At 41.3% G+C, this 19,722-nt stretch overlaps 2 protein-coding genes and 1 long non-coding RNA gene across 5 annotated transcripts in view; all 3 read left to right on the top strand.

The window, feature by feature from the left end:
- The window catches only part of TAS2R60 (taste 2 receptor member 60), a 25,081-nt gene extending 8,873 nt beyond the window's left edge, over positions 1–16,208 (top strand). The window contains 1 exon segment of the mRNA XM_064575617.1: positions 16,176–16,208. Coding sequence (XP_064431687.1) covers positions 16,176–16,208 — 33 coding nt within the window.
- The window catches only part of LOC135362231 (uncharacterized), a 248,167-nt gene that overhangs the window by 47,623 nt on the left and 180,822 nt on the right, over positions 1–19,722 (top strand). The window lies entirely within an intron of this gene.
- Positions 15,887–19,722, top strand: TAS2R41 (taste 2 receptor member 41). Its single transcript, XM_045865083.2, is given in 3 exon segments — positions 15,887–17,682; positions 17,685–17,846; positions 18,014–19,722. Coding segments are annotated over 3 exon segments (924 nt in total). The 5' UTR covers positions 15,887–17,117; the 3' UTR covers positions 18,211–19,722.

The following is a 19,722-nucleotide window of genomic DNA, read 5'->3' as shown; positions in this document are numbered from 1 at the left end:
CAGTGGAGTAGTCGTGAAAGCTGAGCTAACAAAAATTGCACACAACAGAAAACTGCCACTTACTCTCACTTATGCATATAAAATCCTAAAAAAAAAAAAAAAAAATTTGGAAAGCAAAGTCTAGTAGTGTAGTAAATGTTATATTATCACCAAGTAGACTTTATGAATTTTAAGGGGGATTCCATATTAGGAAATCCATTAATATAACCAATCTTATTAATCTAAAGGAAAATTCATACAATCACCCTCAAAAATGCTAAAAGACAATTGAAAAATTTAATACTAATTTTTGATAAAATACTTAATAACATATTCAACAACATGAAAAATGTATCTCAATCCAAAAGCTTCATCATATTTGATGAATATGGCATCCTTACAAAACTCAAGAATATTAAAAGGATGAGTACTACCACCACTATTTACATGTTAATGGTGACAATAGCTAATGTAATTAAGAGAAATAAATTAGATACAGACATTGGAAATGGGATGTAAAAATACATGTTTGTATAGTTGGAAAATCCAAACAATCAACATAAAAACTACTATAGAACAATAAGAATTTTGTAAGGTAGTGGGGTGCAAAATAAATATATAGAAATTAATATTTTCTAATATAAACAAATAATCACCAGTTAGGAGATAGAATTAAAGAAAAGGTTCTATTTGCAATAATAACAACAAAACAAAATACCCAGAGATAAATTTTAAAGAAATATATAAGACCTACATAATGGAAGCTTTAAAACTCTCAGGTTAGACATGGAAGAAGACATGAATGAATGGAATATAATACCGTATTCTTGGGGTGCCTGAGTGGCTCAGTTGGTTAAGCGTCTGACTCTTGGTTTTGGCTCAGGTCATAGTCTCAGGGTTTTGGGATAGAGCCCTGTGTTGGGCTCTGTGCTCAGCAGGGAGCATATGGCCCCAGCCATACCCCCAAGATGTTTTTTTTTTTTTTTTTAAATATTTATTTATTTTAGAGAGAGTGTGAGCAGAGGGAGGGGCAGAAGGAGAGCAAGACAGAGAATCTCAGGCAGACTCCGCGCTGAGCCTGGAGCCTGATGTGGGGCTCAGTCTCATGACCCTGAGATCAGGACCTGAGCTGAAACCAAGAGTCCAATGCTTAACTGGCTGAGCCTAGGATACAGGTCTGTGATTCATCAGTCTTACACAGTTCACAGCGCCATACCCCAAGGGCCCTCATCCTTCCATTTTTTTTTTTCTAGTAGTTGTATTTTTTTTTTAAACATTAAATATTTGATCCATTTGGACTTCATCCCGGTATACAGCTGGAGGTGTGGCAATATCTTAATTTTTTTTTCAGAGCTATCCTGTTATTTCAGTATCAGTTACTGAATGAATAATCCATTTGCTTCAGATCTGAAATATTACTTTCATTTGTACTGAATTAAGACTAAATTCCCTTGTTGTATGAATTTGCTTTCTAGACTACTTATTCTACTGGGGTATAACTACAAACACTTAAATTTTGAGTTTCACACTATACATCAATATGTGATAGAGCTTGTCTACCTTCATTATTTTATTTTTTGGCTTCTTTCAACTTCCATAATAAACTTTGAATATGTTAGTCTTATTTTTATAGGTTTAAAAAGAGGCGGTAAGTTGGCATTTTTTTCGGTCTTACATTAAATTAAGAAATTAACTTAAGAGGGATGCCTGGGTGGCTCAGTCAGTTAAGTATCTAACTCTTGATTTCGGCTCAGGTCGTGATCTCATGGTGGTGAGATCGAGCCCTGCATTGGGCTCTGTGCTCAGCATGCTTGAGATTCTCTCTCTCCCTCTGCCCCTCCCCCCTGCTCATGTGCATGCTCTCTCTCTCTTTCAAAAGAAATAAAATCTTAAAAAAAAACAAAAACAAAACCTCAGGGGTACAGAAAGTCTTTTAAACTCACAAAAGGTTGATCAATTAAAAATTAAAAAATTCTCCATAGTAAAAGTCTAGAGGAAATTTACCAAAAATATAACGAGCTGGGAAAATATTCGCATTCATAATGAAATTTTAATCTCTAATATATAAAGAACTCTTAGAAATGATGGAAAAAAGATCAACAACCCCAAAGAAAAAGAGAAAAGGCAAATACATGAATATGTAGTTCACAGAAAAGGGGAAATACAGATGGTTCTGAAACACAGGAAATGTAGTTGACCTAATTTATAATAAGAGAAATACAAATTAGAACTATACTGAGACCATTTTTAACTATCCATTTGGGAAAAGTCCTGAACATTGAAACCACTTTTTACCAAATTATTGGGGAAATATGTTCTCTTATACATTGTTGACCGGAATATAAATTTGTATAATTTCTAGAGAGGGCAATTTGGCAGTATCTACCAAATTTAGCAATGCATGCACCCTTTGATCCAGCAATGCTCCCTAGGATTTTGGGGTGTATCACACCTCACCAGTCACAATTTGTGTCTTACCCTGTTGGGCCTGCTGGGCCTTGAGTCTGGTTATAGGTCTGGAAGCAATGAGAGGAGGTGGGGTCATTAGTAGGATCAGCAGTGCCTTGCAAGGAAGCTAGTAGAGGGGAGTCCATTGCAGCCTCTGCAGGGAAGGAGTGACCAGCTTCCTCAGATAAGAGAGGAAGAGTTGCCTCTATTGGTAAAGAAGATTTGACAGAATTTAGGGGCTCAAGTTTCTAGCAATCTACACTCCACATCTCCCCATAATATCAAAGCAAGTCTAGATTAATCCCCTTTGTGTTTTTTGGTCTAGTTTTGTTCCCTGCCCCTTCTTGGGTCTCTTAATTCCCTACAGTTTTCTCCAGAAAGCAGTTAGTCAGAAATCACTTGCACAAGAACCCCCACAGGCTCTGCTTCTAGAGAGCTTGATCTAAGTGGTCTGCTCTTCACTGTATCTCTGATCTACACTGTCTGTTCCTTGAGACATCCACACGGATGTCTAATAGGCATTTCAGACTTAACATATCCCAAACTGAGTGCTTGATATTTTTCTACTTCAACATGCTTCTCTCACCACTTTTTTTTTTTTTTTTCCTTTTCAGTAGATGGCAACTCCATTCTTCCTGTTGCTTTGGACAAAGCTTTTTACATTCCACGTACAATCACTCAGCAACCCTGATGTTAAACTATTGAGCTGGGTGCTAAATCGATGTTTAGATAAACTACTTCTGGTTTGGGGTTTCATATGTAGCAAGCAGGGCCTTCTCCTCCACTGCAATCTATTGAAAGTTGGCCCCTGAAAAAAGGGTTTGAAAAAATCAGGGTTAGAGTTGTCAACAGCTTTCGAAATGAATCCATAATTCTACCATTTATCACCACCTCCACTGGCCCTACTCTGGTGCAAGCCGCTATTGCATCTTGCTTGGATTATTGCAATGGCCTCCTAACTGGTTTTGTAGCTTCTACTCTCATTGGCTTTTGGTCTATATTCAGCATAGCAGCTAGCAGGATCCTTTAAAAATATAAATCATGGGCCACCTGGGTGGCTTCATCAGTTGAGCATCCAACTCTTGGTTTGGGCTCACGTCATTGTCTCAGGGTTGTGGGATCGAGCCCCATGTTGGGCTCTGTGCTGAGCAGGGAGTCAGCTTCCCCGTCTTTCTCCCAGCACCAGGGTCAAATGTGAACTAGTAGGACTTGATGATGGTCACTCCAGGGCTTAACTGTTTTGTATCCCTGTAACTGGGACATGTATGTTACATGGTAGATTTCTTGAATGTGGGAGATACATACCTAGACGTGCAATAAATTCTTGTTCAAATCTTGCTCCTCCCCTGCTCACACATACTCTCTCAAATAAATAAATCTTAAACAAAATATGTAAGTCATATCATGTCACATTTCTTTCAAAATTCTCCATTTGCTTTTCAACCTTGAGAAAAAGCCCAAGTTTTTGTAGGGAACTAGAATGCCCTTTATAATACTGTTTGGTATGATAGTCGCCTCTGCTATTCTAACCCCGTCTCACACTGCTCTGGTCACTTTGGCTTCCTTGGTGTACTTTGAATAAACGAGGCATATGCCTTCCTCTGAGCCTTAGCATTTGGGGACCCCCCTGCTTGGAAAGTTCTTCCCCACATGTTGGTATGGCTCACTCCCTCACTGCTCCAGGCACTGTCCACTGTAAACTGTCATTCTTCCTGCCCTGCTTTGTCTCCTCAGCATCATCACTGTCTATTTTACACTTATATTTTTTATCATTTGTTTCCCTCACAGTGATGTAAACTCCACAAGGATAGCAATTTGTGTCTGTTTTGTTCCCTCCTGGCAAGTGGTAGGTACTCCATAAATATTTGTTGAAGACAGGAAAGCATCATCTTATTATAATTAACTAGATTACTTAATCAATGCAATAATTCATTATTTCTATACCTGTAGAAGTATCTACGGCTGCTAGAAACTGGATCAGCAATGAACAGTGTCATAAATTCAGACACTTGGGTGATTTTTGCTGGCTCACTGACCTAACAGCTAGCCTTCACATTTTCTACAGTTGTCCGTAGAGAGAGCTGATTGCTTCCATGATTCTTTTACATTTGAACAAGAATTTATTGCACATCTAGATATGGAAGTCTAGGTATATATCTCCCACATTCAAGAAATCTACCATGTAACATACATGTCCCAGTTACAGGGATACAAAACAGTTAAGCCCTGGAGTGACCATTATCAAGTCCTACTAGTTCACATTTGACCCTGGTGCTGAGAGAATTCTAGAATAGAAATTAATCAGACACAGTTGTCCAGCATTATTTATAATGTTTTGCTGCAAATTTTATTTTATTTTATTTTATTTTTTTATTTATTTTTTTTGCTGCAAATTTTATATGTCTCAAATACATGATATCAGGGAGCTTCATCCATCTTTAATAACACTGTTTGGTTTTGACATTTCTTAATGTCACCAATGGCCTCCTATTCTGAATTCCTATGGACTTAGGGCCTGTGTTGCTGGCTACTCTTGTGTGGTTCACTCAAGTGAAGAGGGGTAATCTCAAGATTTTAAAAAGTCGCAAGAATGAGGGCTTGCGTGGGAGGAGAGTCGGGAGGGAACCGAACCTTTGAAATCAGGTCAGAACCGCGCATCAGGGAGTGAGCCAGGACGTGGCTTTAGGTGGCTGCTCACGAGGCTGGCCTCTGGCACAGGCTTGTAATGAATCTAAGTTCCAGTGGTTTGGATGGTCGGCCTTGGTAACAGATAAAAGCTTTTGAAACTGGGCTTTAGCAGTGGGCAGCATTTTGAATTTTAGTAAGCCGAGCTGACATGTCTTTTAACTATAAATAATACTAATCCTGGACTACAGTGATGGAAACACAGGGCTGGGGTGGCCGAGAACTATAGGGGGTGGCGGTGTTTTTTGAGGACTCTTATTTTTCTTTTAGTAAGAATAAACCATTTTTTAGAAGAGCTTGACTAAACTATTTAAGATACAATATTTACAGAACAGTCTTCATGCTCCGTATTGCTCAAGGTGATTTTTAAAAATGAGAAATCACTCCTCTGTCATTAGATGATCATATCACTTACATTAGAACTAAAGTGCAATAGGGTTGTTGTTGTTTTTTTTTTTTTTTTTAAGTCTATTTATTTAAGTAATCTCTGCACCCAACACGGGGCTTGAACTCATGACTCTGAGATCAAGAACCACATACTCTTTCGACTGAGCCAGCCAGGCACTCCTAAAGTACAATAGTTTTGAGAGCAATGTGGATTTCTGCCTCTAAGGAGCACTATAGTTTTGCTAAGATACCAGATTAGGACTGAGGTTGGTGGCTTCCTACCCTGCTAACAAACTCCTTGGGTGTACTGTGATTTGGGTCATCACCAGAAGTAGGATCCCTTTAATCCTGTAGGGGTCAGATTCTAGGAGACTGTTGTCCTTATTGCTGAAAAGTTTCAAATGGAGAAGGAAAATAGCTGATCCAAAGGTTTAGAATTGGAAAGCGTTTAGATTCGAACTCCTTTGTACTGTAATAGAGAAATCCATAAGGAAGCTGGGGGAACAGCTGCACTTCTCGTATTAAAGCTGATGGCTCCATTTATGTGAGTCAATAACTTTTTTTTTTATCTGTTTTCGTTACATGTTTTAGTGCAGCTGAGTTTCTACGAATCTGTTATTTTTTGGGAAAATAATCACCAGCCTTTATTAGTAAGACCAGATTTTCAGGGCTCCCGCGAACAAGACTGAAAACGTCTTTGTATGTATAACATACACGTTTCTTCTCAGCATTTCCAAGGTAGACACAAGCATTATTGTTTCTGTTATCATAGCATTTGTATAAAGTCTTGCTAACTCAGTCTCCCGAAATAACCAAAAGTTTAAAAGCATCTGTAGCAAAATATGTCAGTAATGCAATTTGTAGAAGGGTGACACATAAAGATTATTTTAAAAAGGAAAACAACCAAGCCCATTCATTCAACAGATATTTCCTTTGTGCCCACTATGTGGGAGATGTGGGGACTGGAGGAGACACAGCCTTTGTGCTTTAAAAGAAAAACATACTCTTCTGTTAGACCAAAAGCAATGTCTGAAATTGAAGCATGCATTTAAAAGATTAGGCCCTTTTAGTGTGTTCAGAAAATATGCCTTGAGAAAATATTTTATTGCGGCACAATACAGCTAACATCAAGTTTACCATTTCAGCCTTTGTAAAGTGTACATTTCTGGGGCATTAGTCCACTCGCATTGCCATGCAGCCATCACCACCATCCGCCTCCAGAACTTTTCATCCTCTCCAACTGAAACTCTAGCTGTTAAACAAAAGTGCCCCATTCTCCACACCCCTCCCCCCAGCCCCTGGCAACCACCATTCTATGTTTTTGTCTTCATGAATTTGACTACTTTAAGCACCCCACTTAAGTGGGGTCACACCATATTCATCCTTCCATGTCTGGCTTATTTCACCAAGCAGAATGTCTTCAACATTCATCCATGTTGTAGCAGATGTCAGAATTTTCTTCTTTGTTAAGGCAGAATAATATCCCATCATCTGTGTAGACCACATTTTATTTATCCATTCATTTGTTGATGGATACTTGGGTTGCTGCCACCTTTTGGCTCTTGTGAATAATGCTGTAGTGAACATAGATGTACAAATATCTCTTTGAGACCAAGCAAATGCTTTTTAGAATCTGAATGAGTGCTCATGAACACTGTGAGGAAGACCCACTGTGGCACAATGAATTAAAGTATTTATAGGTGCTGATGGGTGAAAGAACCAGAAACTTTGTAACATTTCTTTCTTTCTTTCTTTCTTTCTTTCTTTCTTTCTTTCTTTCTTTCTTTCTTTCTTTCTTTCTTTCTTTCTTTCTTTCTTTCTTTCTTTCTCTTTCTTTCTTTCTTTCTTTTTCTTCCTTCCTTCCTTCCTTCCTTCCTTCCTTCCTTCCTTCCTTCCTTCGTCCCTCCCCTCCCCTCCCCTCCCCTCCCCTCCCCTCCCCTCCCCTCCCCTCCCCTCCCCTTCCTTCCTTCCTTCCTTCCTTCCTTCCTTCCTTCCTTCCTTCCTTCCTTCCTTCCTTCCTTCCTTCCTTCCTTCCTTTCTTTTTACTAGAGCAGTGAAAGAGACACACTGCAGAGTATCTTTGCTATAAAGAACGTGACATCCTTCAGCTATGGGGAACAGCTCAGCAGTTGCTGTATGGAACAACACCTCAGAACCCTAGAGTTTCCCCAGAGGCAGTGGCAGGCATAGGCACTGAACGATGGAGCCTCGCTCCCCTCTGGAGCGAACAGTCCGGAAACTCTTGTTCTCTCACATCAAGAAAGGCTTTAAAAGCACAGAATTCAAGGTGGTCAGTCTCTGACCTAAATCCAATAGCTTAGTTCCTTGGGTAAAAACTAGATTAAACCTTGATATGTTTTCCTCTGCCTAACTATGCTATCTATTCACATTTCTTTGCTTCATTTAAACTTTGGACTCCAACTTCGGCATTGGTTCTGTCTTGTAGAGACATCCGGAAAGTGAATTGATTTTGCACGGAGGACTCTGCCGGCCTATTTTATCCAGTTTGTTCTAGCCCTGCAGTTGCTGTCTTTGACTCACAATACTGGTCTATTTTGGCCTTGTGCTTGCTTTTGACAGCATCATACTTTATGGGCTAGTGTGGATTTCATTCTAGTTTCTCCTCAACGGCCTGGTCTTGTGGTAACTGCTAACCCAGCCCCGAGAAATGAAATCACCAAAACTTCAAGAAGGTTCTTTTCTTTTCTCTGACTCGAAATTTGTGAATGATTTCCATGAATTTAGGAAATCCTGTGGAGTCAGAACCTGGGAATTTGTAATAAGCCTGTCAAGAGTCCTAATCACAGCTGATTGTCCATCTAATCACTGATTCCCAAGGTTACAAGTGAGGACCAAACACTAACACAGCTTTCATGCCCCGTGTTCTACCGCAGACTCTCCTCCTGGCAGAGATTTGGGTAGTGAAAGGTATTAAGATCCCAATTTTGGTCTCTATCTTGGAAATTAAAGGGCTTCCAAGGCATGAAACTTTTGACGGTGTTAAGAATTAACCCAACGACATAAGGGCTCCTTGGGGACATGGTGCAGGATCTTGGAGTAAAGATATGAATTTAAGAATTCATTCTTTTCTGCCCTTTATCAATGTTGTGGCCTTGGGAAAGTCAATTACCTTCCCAGGGTCTCAGTTTTCTTATCTGCAGGATGGGAGAAAAGGGTGAAATCCTCAGGTTGTGATGGTGGTGTTACGTGTATGCAGGGGGGAGGGGCGGGGCAGATGTACTGAAAGAGTTCATTGGACCAATTAATCAAATGCTTAATATTTATATAGAAGATTTGCAGGAAAGCAGCAGTAAGTCAGTCTTTGGAAGATTAATATATAACTCTGCGTGATCGTGGAATCTTGAACACTGACTCTAATTCTCTCCTGCTCTGTTCTGCCCTACCTTCCCCTGCCCTATGCCAAAGCAATCAATTCTTACTGATCTCAAATCATACGGTCTTACAGGCTAAGCTTAATGTTGGAGATGAAGTAGAGTTACTTGGTCTCCCTTACTTTGCATACAAATGATTCATTAGTTTTAAAACTTAAATGTTCTCTTTTGTTGTTCTTTTTGATAATACATGAGTATTATAGGAACTTGGAAAATACAGAATATTATAAAGAAGTTTAATAATCACTCAGACTTTCATTATCCAAAGATAATTATTAACACTCATTAACACTCATTATTCCTTTCGGACATTTTCCTTACATAGAATTGCATTTATATATATGCGTACACAAAAATAAATAATGTTAATATTTCAGATATTTAAATAACTTTTTATAAAATTAGGATAATATATATAATGTGTATTAAGATTATTTCCTTTTTCTGCCATGACAGGCATAAGAAAGTCTTTCAATAAGTATTGAAAGAGACTATGAGGTTTATATGTGAAAAAGGATGAACAATAGAATGATCAATAATGAACAAAATGGGGGCGCCTGGGTGGCTCACTGGGTTAAGCGTCCTACTCTTGGTTTTGGATCAGGTCATGATCTCAGGGTCCTGAGATGGAGCCCAGTGTTGGGCTCTGCGCTCAGTGAGAAGTCTGCTTAGGGATTTCTCTCCCTCTCCTTCTGCCCCTCCCCCAACTCTCTCTCTCTCTGTCTCTCTAAAATAAATAAATCTTTAAAAAATTAATGAACAAGGGCGCCTGGGTGGCTCAGTTGGTTAAGCGACTGCCTTCGGCTCAGGTCATGATCCCGGAGTCCCGGGATCGAGTCCCACATCTGGCTCCCGGCTCATCGGGGAGCCTGCTTCTCCCTCTGACCCTATCCCCTCTCATGCTGTTTCTCTCTCTCTGTCAAATAAATAAAAATAACCAATCTTTAAAAAAAAAAAAAAGACTAAAAAATTAATGAACAAAATAATTGTTAAATTCTCGGAAAGAATCATCCTTTGTTCTCACAGATGGCACTTTTCTAGGTCACTCAAATGTTTTGTGGAAAGTATGGCATAGAACATGAAAAAACATAAAGCTTATGAGTAAAAGTATTTGATTCAATAACTTTGCTGAATAAGCAAGAATTTATTTTAAATCTCTTACAGTAATTTTAAATGGAACCAGGACACAATAAACTTGGTGATGTCATTCCATAGTCGACCGCAGTGGTGCTCCCCCTCCAGAACCCAGCAGGACAGTCTGAAAAGGCACGGATTCTGAAGATTATATTGCAGGCAGTGTTTTTATATCCTTGCTCATTGTTTTGCAATCGACATTGCAATGATTGTCATTTCAAACATTCCATTTCCTCTCTTCCAAGAGGGAGTCATGGGTGAGTTCTACCCTAGATTCTCATGTAGTGTTATTCTGCATTATAACATTATATCCTGAGGAGCATGCTTACATGTATATTGACTTTATATTTACTATTTTTAACCCCTATAGACAATTTTATTATCTAAAACTGTTCCAAGGACCATATTTGCTGATTCTCTGCCACTTGAGGTATATTTATTATGACTCTTCTGTTTTGCATCAAAAGTATTCATGGTTCTCTCTCTCTTTTATAAGCACAAATCATGTGTTTGTGTATCTCATGGATATACATATTTGAACACTAATACAATAGTTACCACATAGCAAAATGTTCTGCATTTCTCCACTACATTCATAGTTATTTTTTGATTGACTCGAGCCTTGTTTTCAGCTCTATTGCGGTATAATTGACAAACAGTTGTAATATATAATGTTCAATGAGATGATTTGGTATGTATACACTGGGAAAGGATTTCCACCAAGTTAATCAACACCTCACATAGTTAACTTTTTTTTTTTTTTTTTTTTTGGTGAGAACATGCAAGTTCTACTCCCAGTCAGCCACATGATCACGAGGGTAAACAACCAATAACACCATTCTATACCCACACAAACATTCTGTTTTCCACTTTCAGTACCGTTCAATAAATGACACAAGATATTTAACACTTTATTATAAAATAGGCTTTGTGTTAGATGGTTTTGCCCACCTGGAGTGTTCTGAGCATATTTAAGGTAGACTAGGCTAAGCTATGGTGTTTGGTAGATTAGGTATATTAAATGCATTTTCAACTTGCAATATTTTTCACCTACGATGGATTTATCCAGATACAACCCCATTGTAAATTGAGGATGATCTGTATACCTGGGCGTGGAATAGTATGGGTACAGGTTACTGTGTGTAACACTGTAAGGAGCTGCACCCAAGCAGTTTTCTAAACCAGCAGCACCATTTTTCGTAATCCCACCAGCAGTGCATGAAGAGTTTGATTTCTCTCTATCCTTTTGAACACTTGCTATCTTTTTTTTTTTTAAAGATTTTATTTATTTATTTGAGAGAGAATGAGAGAGAGCACATGAGAGGGGGGAAGGTCAGAGGGAGAAGCAGACTCCCCGCCGAGCAGGGAGCCCGATGTGGGACTCGATCCAGGGACTCCAGGATCATGACCTGAGCCGAAGGCAGTCGCTTAACCAACTGAGCCACCCAGGTGCCCGAACACTTGCTATCTTTTTGGTTTTAGCCACACTAATGGATGTGAGGTGCTATGTCATTGCTTTAATTTGCATTTTTATTGTAACTAATAATGTGCAACATCTTTTGTGTGATTATTGGCCATGTGTATGTAATCTTTGGAGAAATGTCTATTCAAATCATTTGCCCACTTTAAATTGGGTCATGTCCTTTAATTGTTGAGTTGTAAGTGTTCTTTATACATTCTAGATGCAAATTCCTTATAAGATATATGATTTGCAAATATTTTCTTCCATTCTGTGGTTGTTTTTTTCACTTTGTTGATGGTATCCTTGGGAGCACAAAAGTTTTTTATTTTTTTTTTAATTTTTTTTTTTTTAAGATTTTATTTATTTGCAAGAGAGAGAATGAGAGACAGAGAGCATGAGAGGGAGGAGGGTCAGAGGGAGAAGCAGATTCCCCGCTGAGCAGGGAGCCTGATGCAGGACTCGATCCCGGGACTCCAGGATCATGACCTGAGCCGAAGGCAGTCGCTTAACCATCTGAGCCACCCAGGCACCCGTCACTTGTGCTTTTGATATCCTAAGAAGGCTTTGTCTAACCCAAGGTCATGAAGATTTATTCTTATGTTTTCCTCTAAGAGTTTTATAGTTTTAGCTCTTACATTTGGTCCTATGATCCACTTTAAGTTCATTTTTGTGTATGGTGTCCAATTTCACTCTTTTGTGTGTGGATTTCTAGTGTCTCAGCACCATTTTTGATACTCAGTTTTTATGAGTATCAAAATTAACATATATAAAGCACTTAGAAGTACATGGGTATGCATAGCAGCACTGAGTAAATATTAGTTATTATTTTATCATTTATTGAATGGAATTGTCATATATCTACTTGTCCTTCTCCCTCAAAAGACAATCTTTATCTTCATAGCTATGTGCCTGGCCTAGTGCCTGACAGACAGTACCTGCTGAATAGATTTTGTTGAATGGATGAATAATAAATAGAGCTTCTCTACTGAGGCAGTCAGAGGGTAAAGCAAGTTTCAACACTGATATTCTACTGGGCTTGGCTTCGGTTCCGACCAGAGGGCCTCTCAAAGTTAGAACACATTGACAGTATCTGCCTGAGGGCATCTCTGCAGAACACACAGCATGCAACCCCTAGAATCTCTTCAGCATAGTTTTCATTCCTGTGTCACCCTCCTCACCATTCGCTTCCTCCTCCTCTTGTTCTGAGCATGAACTTGGAGAATGGAATCCCTCTTGAATATCAGTCTCAGCCAAATCTCCTCTGCTGTATGTATCCTTTGGCTTTCAACCCCTCAAAACTGAAGGTGCAAAGCTCACTCCCAGCCTCTTCCCAGTCTCCATCCACACTCTTTTCCCACATGATCTCATCTAATGTAATGGCTCTAAATACCACATAAGTGTTGATGACTCCCAAACCTGTTACTCCAGGCTTACTGAGATCCAGACTTACATTTTAATTGTCACCTTCATGTCTCATTTTAGATATCTAACAGCTGTCTCAAACTTAACATGACCAAAACTGAGTTCCTCCCACAAACATATTCCTCATCTTAGTAGATGGATCCATAAATTCGCCCAGTGACTGCAGTCAAAAATTTGGGATCCATCCTTGATTCCTCTTATTTTTTTTAAGATTTTTAATTTATTTTCTTGAGAGAGAGAGTGAGAGAGAGCATGTGCACGGGGCGGGGGGAGGGCCAGAGGGAGAGGAGCAGAGAGAGAGGGAGAAGCAGACTCCCTGTTGAGCGGGGACCCTGAAGTGGGGCTTGATCCCAGGACCCTGGGATCATGACCTGAGCTGAAGTCAGACGCTTAACTGACTAAGCTACCCAGGCGCCCCCTTGATTCCTCTTTTTCTCTCATCCCCATATCAGGCAAATCCTACTGAATCTGCCTTCAAAATATGCCAGCATCTTATCACTGCTCATCACCTCCAGTGCTCCCACTTGGGAACAAGCTCGTGTCTGCCCTATGCATGGACTAATGCAGTAGCCTCTGATTGCTCTCCTCTATCCTTGCCCCTCCCCAATTCCATTCTCTAAGTCATAGCCCAGAGGATCTGTTTAAAAACATAGAGTAGGTCATGCTACTCCCTTGTTTAAAACTCTCTAATGGCTTTCTATTATGTTAGGATAACACTCCAATTTCTTACCATGACCAACATGACTTTCTTGATTTTGCCCTTCAAGTAAAAGTTGAAATTTCTACCAGGTACAAAGATTTAATGATAGCAGATTTCAAAGTGAACTTCCAGTTCACAATATTCAGGTTTTCAGAGAAAATGGGCATAAACCTGTTCCATAACTCCTGAAACCCTTTGATAAAATGAAAGGGTTAGAGAGTAAAAAAGAGAGGCTTTTGTGGGGAATACATATTTAGAATAGCTATATAATGAAACCCAGTCCATCTTCCACCAAGGAGGACTTACCTTAAAACCTGGTGGTGCTCCAGACCTTCCATGGGGCCGCTTACAAAGCTTATTGTGTTATTGCTTCAGTTGGGAGGTATAGTGAGCTAAGATCTTGCTCATGCTTTGGGGATTAAGATAATGAGAGACAAACAGACTAGTTAATTTTGGGGGCAGAGTCAGGAGAATGTGGCCATATTAGGACAGTGGTGGCAGAGCTAGGGCAACAGATGTGGGCCCCAAGGGAGAGAGCATGTGTGTGCAGGTATCTTGGGGTTTGACCAACAGGACTGTCTAGTAGAGTGAGGAAATGCCAGCAGCAATAATTTGGTGGCAAATATCTAGGGGCTGAGGAAGGAGTCTCAAGGGATCACCCCAAATAGAGATGCTTTCTCCCCATCAAAGGGAATTGCAGGAGAGATAGCCCAGTGGGAAACCTCCAGAGCCCCGAAATTTCCCCCGTGAAGGAGCTTCACCATTCAACATCTGCCAGGCCTGGAAAGTACAAAGCTTTGGTGCTAGTCCAGGTAAGACCCTTCCTGCCCCTTTTCCATTCTCTACCTGCATTAACCAATCCCAGAGGGGTTGAAGGTGCAGCCATCTTGTTAGTTTGTATTCATATATTGGACAGAAATGCCCAGTTTCTGTTTTGAGGTTTTTTGTGGCTTAAAGTGATCTTGGGACAATCTATTTGATAAGAGTGAATAGTCATGTGACCTGCTGGAGTCCTTATGCTCTGTTAGGAGAAGGCCTCACTTGGTAAAATTAGAAGAAATGGTGGATAAAAAATGAATGAAATTATGACTTGAGAATATTATGAGTTCAGCCAGCCGTATATGGCAAAGGCTCCTACTTGCTTGGGCCCCTTAGCCCATGTCCCTGAGAATGCCTTCCCCAGCCTACAGGTCTGAAGGAGCAACTTATCCCTCTCCAACTATTCTCTGGCAATCTTCCTTGCCTGTTTTCTTCACAGCACCAATTACTACGTGAAAGCATCTTGTTCGTGTGTGTTCTTATTGTCAGTTACCTCCCATTGGACTACAAGTTCTATAGAAGCAGAAATCCCACCTCTTTGGTTCACTGCTCTATCCCCAGTGACTCGATGAGGTACTCTGTGTATATAAGTGCTCAATAAATATTTGCTGAGTGAATGCATAAAAATTGTATGAGCAACACAGAGCTGAGAGTGGGAGAAATGCATATTCACCCAACTTCAGTGAGATCTCTCTTTCTATTGTGGATTTTTCATTTTAATATAATTCTACATTTATACTGTGGTAGTGACAACTTTTTTCACATTATTTGTATAACAATTTTTCTTTCATCACAAGGTCACAATCCAAAAAGAAACACATAAAAAAAAGTTCCAAACAAATGTGGAGAAAGGACTAATTTGAAGTATTAAGTAGAAAACATCTGACTACAGATCAACTTGACTATTTTCTTTCAAGAAAGTGTTTTTGCTTTTTAACGTGGTCTCATAGGGATTTAATGTTGGTGTTGGAGGTCAGGACAGCACATGCACCTTGTAAGCTATGGTATCTCAGGGTGGCAGATAGACTCTAAGATGGTTCCCCATGACCTCCAACTTTGGTATCTGCACCTTCTTGTAACCCATGCCCTTTGAGTGTCCCTGCAGCCTGTGACTTGCTTCTAGCCAATAGGATATGGCAAAGGTGATGGGATGTTACTTCTCTGGTTATACTGTGCTATTTAAGAGTCCATTTTGCGAGCCAGCTCTGTCTAGAGACTGTCTTTGCCGGCTTGATGAAGCAAGGTGCCATGTTGAAACAACCCACGTGGCAAAGACTGCCTGTGGCCCCCAGGAGCTGAGGCAGCCTTCCGCCAACATGCAGCAAGAAGCAGATGGCCCTCAGTCCCGCAACCACTAGGAAATGAATTCTCTCACTGGAACATAAAACCAGTTTAAACCATGATCAATCATTTATACCTCAGGGTCCATGAAGGATTTAAGAAGATGCTTAACTGGGCGCCTGGGTGGCTCAGTTGGTTAAGCGACTGCCTTCGGCTCAGGTCATGATCCTGGAGTCCCGGGATCAAGTCCCGCATCGGGCTCCCTGCTCGGCGGGGAGTCTGCTTCTCCCTCTGACCCTCCTCCCTCTCATGCTCTCTCTCATTCTCTCTCTCTCAAATAAATAAATAAAATCTTTAAAAAAAAAAAAAATAAGAAGACGCTTAACTGACTAAACTGAAGTCAGACGCTTAACTGACTAAGCTACCCAGGCGCCCCCTTGATTCCTCTCTTTCTCTCATCCCCAAGGCTTCTGACCTCGAAGGGGATGACTGCTCGTAGGTGAGGGTGGATGCAGAACAGGGAAGCCCAGCTGGAGGCAGACTTGTCTGTCATCACTCTTTCGCTTAGCTCTTGGCCATATGGGTGTCTCCACATACTTGTTGCCCATACACTTAATGTCTTAAGAATGATCTGATGGGAAGAGGTATGTTTATAGGGCCCAAAGGGGAAATAAAAAGGATGGAACTCAGTCACAGAGACGCAGTGAAAAACCCTCTTCATTGATGCTAATGATGGTAGCATGCAGGCAAAACCAGAGGCGGCCAATGAGGGGCAGTTGGTAGGCCTAGTGGTAACTGAACCCATGGGAAATTTGCATCCTCCCTGAACTGAGCTCACCTTTCCCCAGCAGCCTGAGCATCTGCCTTCTTCTTTTTTTTTTTTTTTTAAAGATTTTATTTATTTATTTGAGACAGAGAGAATGAGAGAGAGCACATGAGAGGGGAGAGGGTCAGAGGGAGAAGCAGGCTCCCTGCCGAGCAAGGAGCCCGATGCGGGACTCGATCCAGGGACTCCAGGATCATGACCTGAGCCGAAGGCAGTCGCTTAACCAACTGAGCCACCCAGGCGCCCTGCCTTCTTTTTTTTTTAAGATTTTATTTATTTATCAGAGAGAGAGAGACAGAGGCAGGCAGAGGGAGAAGCAGGCTCCTTGCTGAGCAAGGAGTCCGATGTGGGACTCAATCCCAGGACCCTGGGATCATGACCTGAGCCAAAGGCAGACGCTTAACCAACTGAGCCACTCAGGCGTCCCGAGCATCTGCCTTCTAAGTGAACTGTGATTCAGCCGTAGAGCATGAGCAGTCTTCTCACACCCCCAGGGAAGATCAAAAGAGGGACGGTGGGAGGGGGAAGGGAGGAGGCCAGGGAGCAAGATGCAAGGGTCGGAGAGCTGACAGAGGGGCCGAAATGCAGCCAGCACTCTCAGCCTTCTTCATGCTGCTCTTTGTCCTGCTGTGTCTCCTGGGAATCCTGGCCAACGGCTTCATTGTGCTGGTGCTGAGCAGAGAAAGGATGCGGCGTGGGAGGCTGCTTCCCTCCGACATGATCCTCATTAGCTTGGGTGCCTCCCACTTCTGCCTGCAGTGGGTTGGAATGGTGAACAACTTCTACTACTTCCTCCACCTGAACGAGTACAGCCAAGGTCCTGCCTGGCAACTCACTGGTCTCCACTGGGACTTCCTGAACTCGGCCACCTTCTGGCTTGGCTCTTGGCTCAGTGTCCCCTTCTGCATGAAGATTGCCAACTTCACCCACCCCAACTTCCTCTGGCTGAAGTGGAGGTTCCCAGGGTCAGTGCTCTGGCTCCTCAGGGCTTCTCTCCTGATCTCTTTCATCGTCACCCTGCTCTTCTTTTGGGGAGACCATGCTGTGTATCAAGGATTCTTAATTAGAAAATTTCCTGGGAACATGACCTTCAAGCAGTGGAGCTGGAGGCTGGAAATTCACTCTTTCTTGCCCCTGAAACTTATCACTTGTCAGTTCCCTGCTCTGTCTGTCTGTTCTCAATTGCACTGTTGATTAATTCTCTGAGGGGACACACAGGGAGGATGCAGCGCAGCACCCACAGCCCGCAGGACCCCAGCGGCCAGGCTCATACCAGAGCTCTGAAGTCACTCATCTCCTTCCTCATTCTTTTTTTTTTTATTCTTATGTTAATCCCCATACATTACATCATTAGTTTTAGATGAAGTGTTCCATGATTCATTGTTTGTGCATAACACCCAGTGCTCCATGCAGAATGTGACCTCCTCAATACCCACCACCAGGCTAACCCATCCTCCCAGCCTCCTTCCTCATTCTTCATGCTCTGTCCTTCGCATCCCTGGTCATCGATGCTGCAGGTTTCTTCTCCTCAGAGAGTGACTGGTACTGGCAATGGCAGATTTTAATCTACCTGTGCACATCTGTCCATCCCTACATCCTCATCCTCAGCAACCTCCGGCTTCGAGGGGTGTGCAGTCAGCTACTTCTGTTGGCCAGGGGCTTCTGGCTGGCCTAGGTGGCATGGTCCCACCCAGACCCCTGGAAGAGACTCAGAGACAATGATGGAGCCAGTGCCCACTTACATGGAAATAGCTTCACAGGCAGCTATCCACTGGATTCTACTCTGGGCTTCCTCCTTTGGGAAGGAGAGGAGGGAAGTCAAATCTGGGGATTCTCTGAACGAGATTCCTTCCTTGGGACATTGTTAAATGTCCTCAGAGAGCCAGTATTGTCCAGAAATTCAGAATGTAAAGTTTTGTTTACTCTCTATTTTGTGTCCCCTCCATTATGTGGCAGCTTTCAGTTAAGAAGTCTTGATGAAAAATTACATGTGATCTCAATAGCCTCCCAGGGAATGAACTAGGGTGTGGATGGGGAAGGAGCATCCCTCTTGAGGATGATGTAATGGTTGCGACGGGAGCCCCAGGGGATGGTGGCTGTGGCTGACGGTGGTCAGGGCTGTGAGGTCTAACAGCCCTCCCTTTTGTGGAGATTCTTTTTCCTTCTCCACCCTGGGAGAATTTGGTTTTAATTTTATAAAAACTACCGGAAGGTTTCTTTACAGCAACCCATCTCTTTTCTTATTATTATTTCCATTGTTCTGCCTTCGGTTTTCTCCCCTCTGAGGTCTAAGTGGCAGCCAGACTTTTTCCATGTTTATTCTTCCTTTAGAATCACACATTGTAATTTTCCACATTTTCATATTGTCTCTGGAACTTTGTTGTTTTTCCTCAAGCAAGTCACAAAGTCACATGGGAATTGAATAAACATGTACTTTGAGTTCTGAAAAACGAAGACTCAAGCGTTTCATTTAGTTTGTGTCCAAAAACTATTTAACCTCTTTTTGTTTTTAAGAATCACCCTATTAAATCTTATGTTGAAATATTGTTTTGAAATAGCTTGCTCCATTTACTGTACAAACATTTCTAGAAATAACTTTGGAAAAAATTCTCTTTAGAGTTGGGTGCCTCTAAGGCAGGCTTAAAAGTTTTTGCTCAAAGGCCCCAGTGTGCAAATTTCAGGATCTAACTTGCAATTGGATGTCTGGTAGGGAGAAATTTTAACGTCCTCTGAGAGTGAAAGTAGTTTCCCTGCTGATTAGGGTATATGCTGCTGAGTGGAACTACACTCATGAACTAAAATCTCTGTGCAGATTATTCCATATTTTTACTTTAAACATTTATTTTTTAATAGGTTACATTTGCATGGCTAAAAATTCAAAAGGTACTCAAGAGTATATATAAAAAAATCTCATAACTTCCCCTTCTGAGGCATTCTCATCAGTTTTATGTCTGTCCTTCTAGAGAGATTTCATTCTGTAGCAGAAAGCCACCAAGAGCTAACTACCAAACCAGTCAACTAACTTACTTATGTACTTACTTATATATTCCACACAAGGAACTCACTAACCAACTGACTTATTAGCTGTGTTCTTTCTCCTTGTGTCCTTCTACACAGATGCGTGCACAGTATGCATGCTGTTCCGCTCCTTGCTCTTCCTACTTAACATATCTTGGAGATCTACATG

The sequence above is a fragment of the Mirounga angustirostris genome, unplaced genomic scaffold, assembly GCF_029215605.1.
Source record: "Mirounga angustirostris isolate CCGP_5_RB_7025 unplaced genomic scaffold, mMirAng1.0.hap1 SCAF_12, whole genome shotgun sequence".
NCBI lineage: Eukaryota > Metazoa > Chordata > Mammalia > Carnivora > Phocidae > Mirounga > Mirounga angustirostris.
The sequence above is the reverse complement of the archived record's forward strand: the minus strand, read 5'-3'. Positions and strand labels throughout refer to the sequence as shown.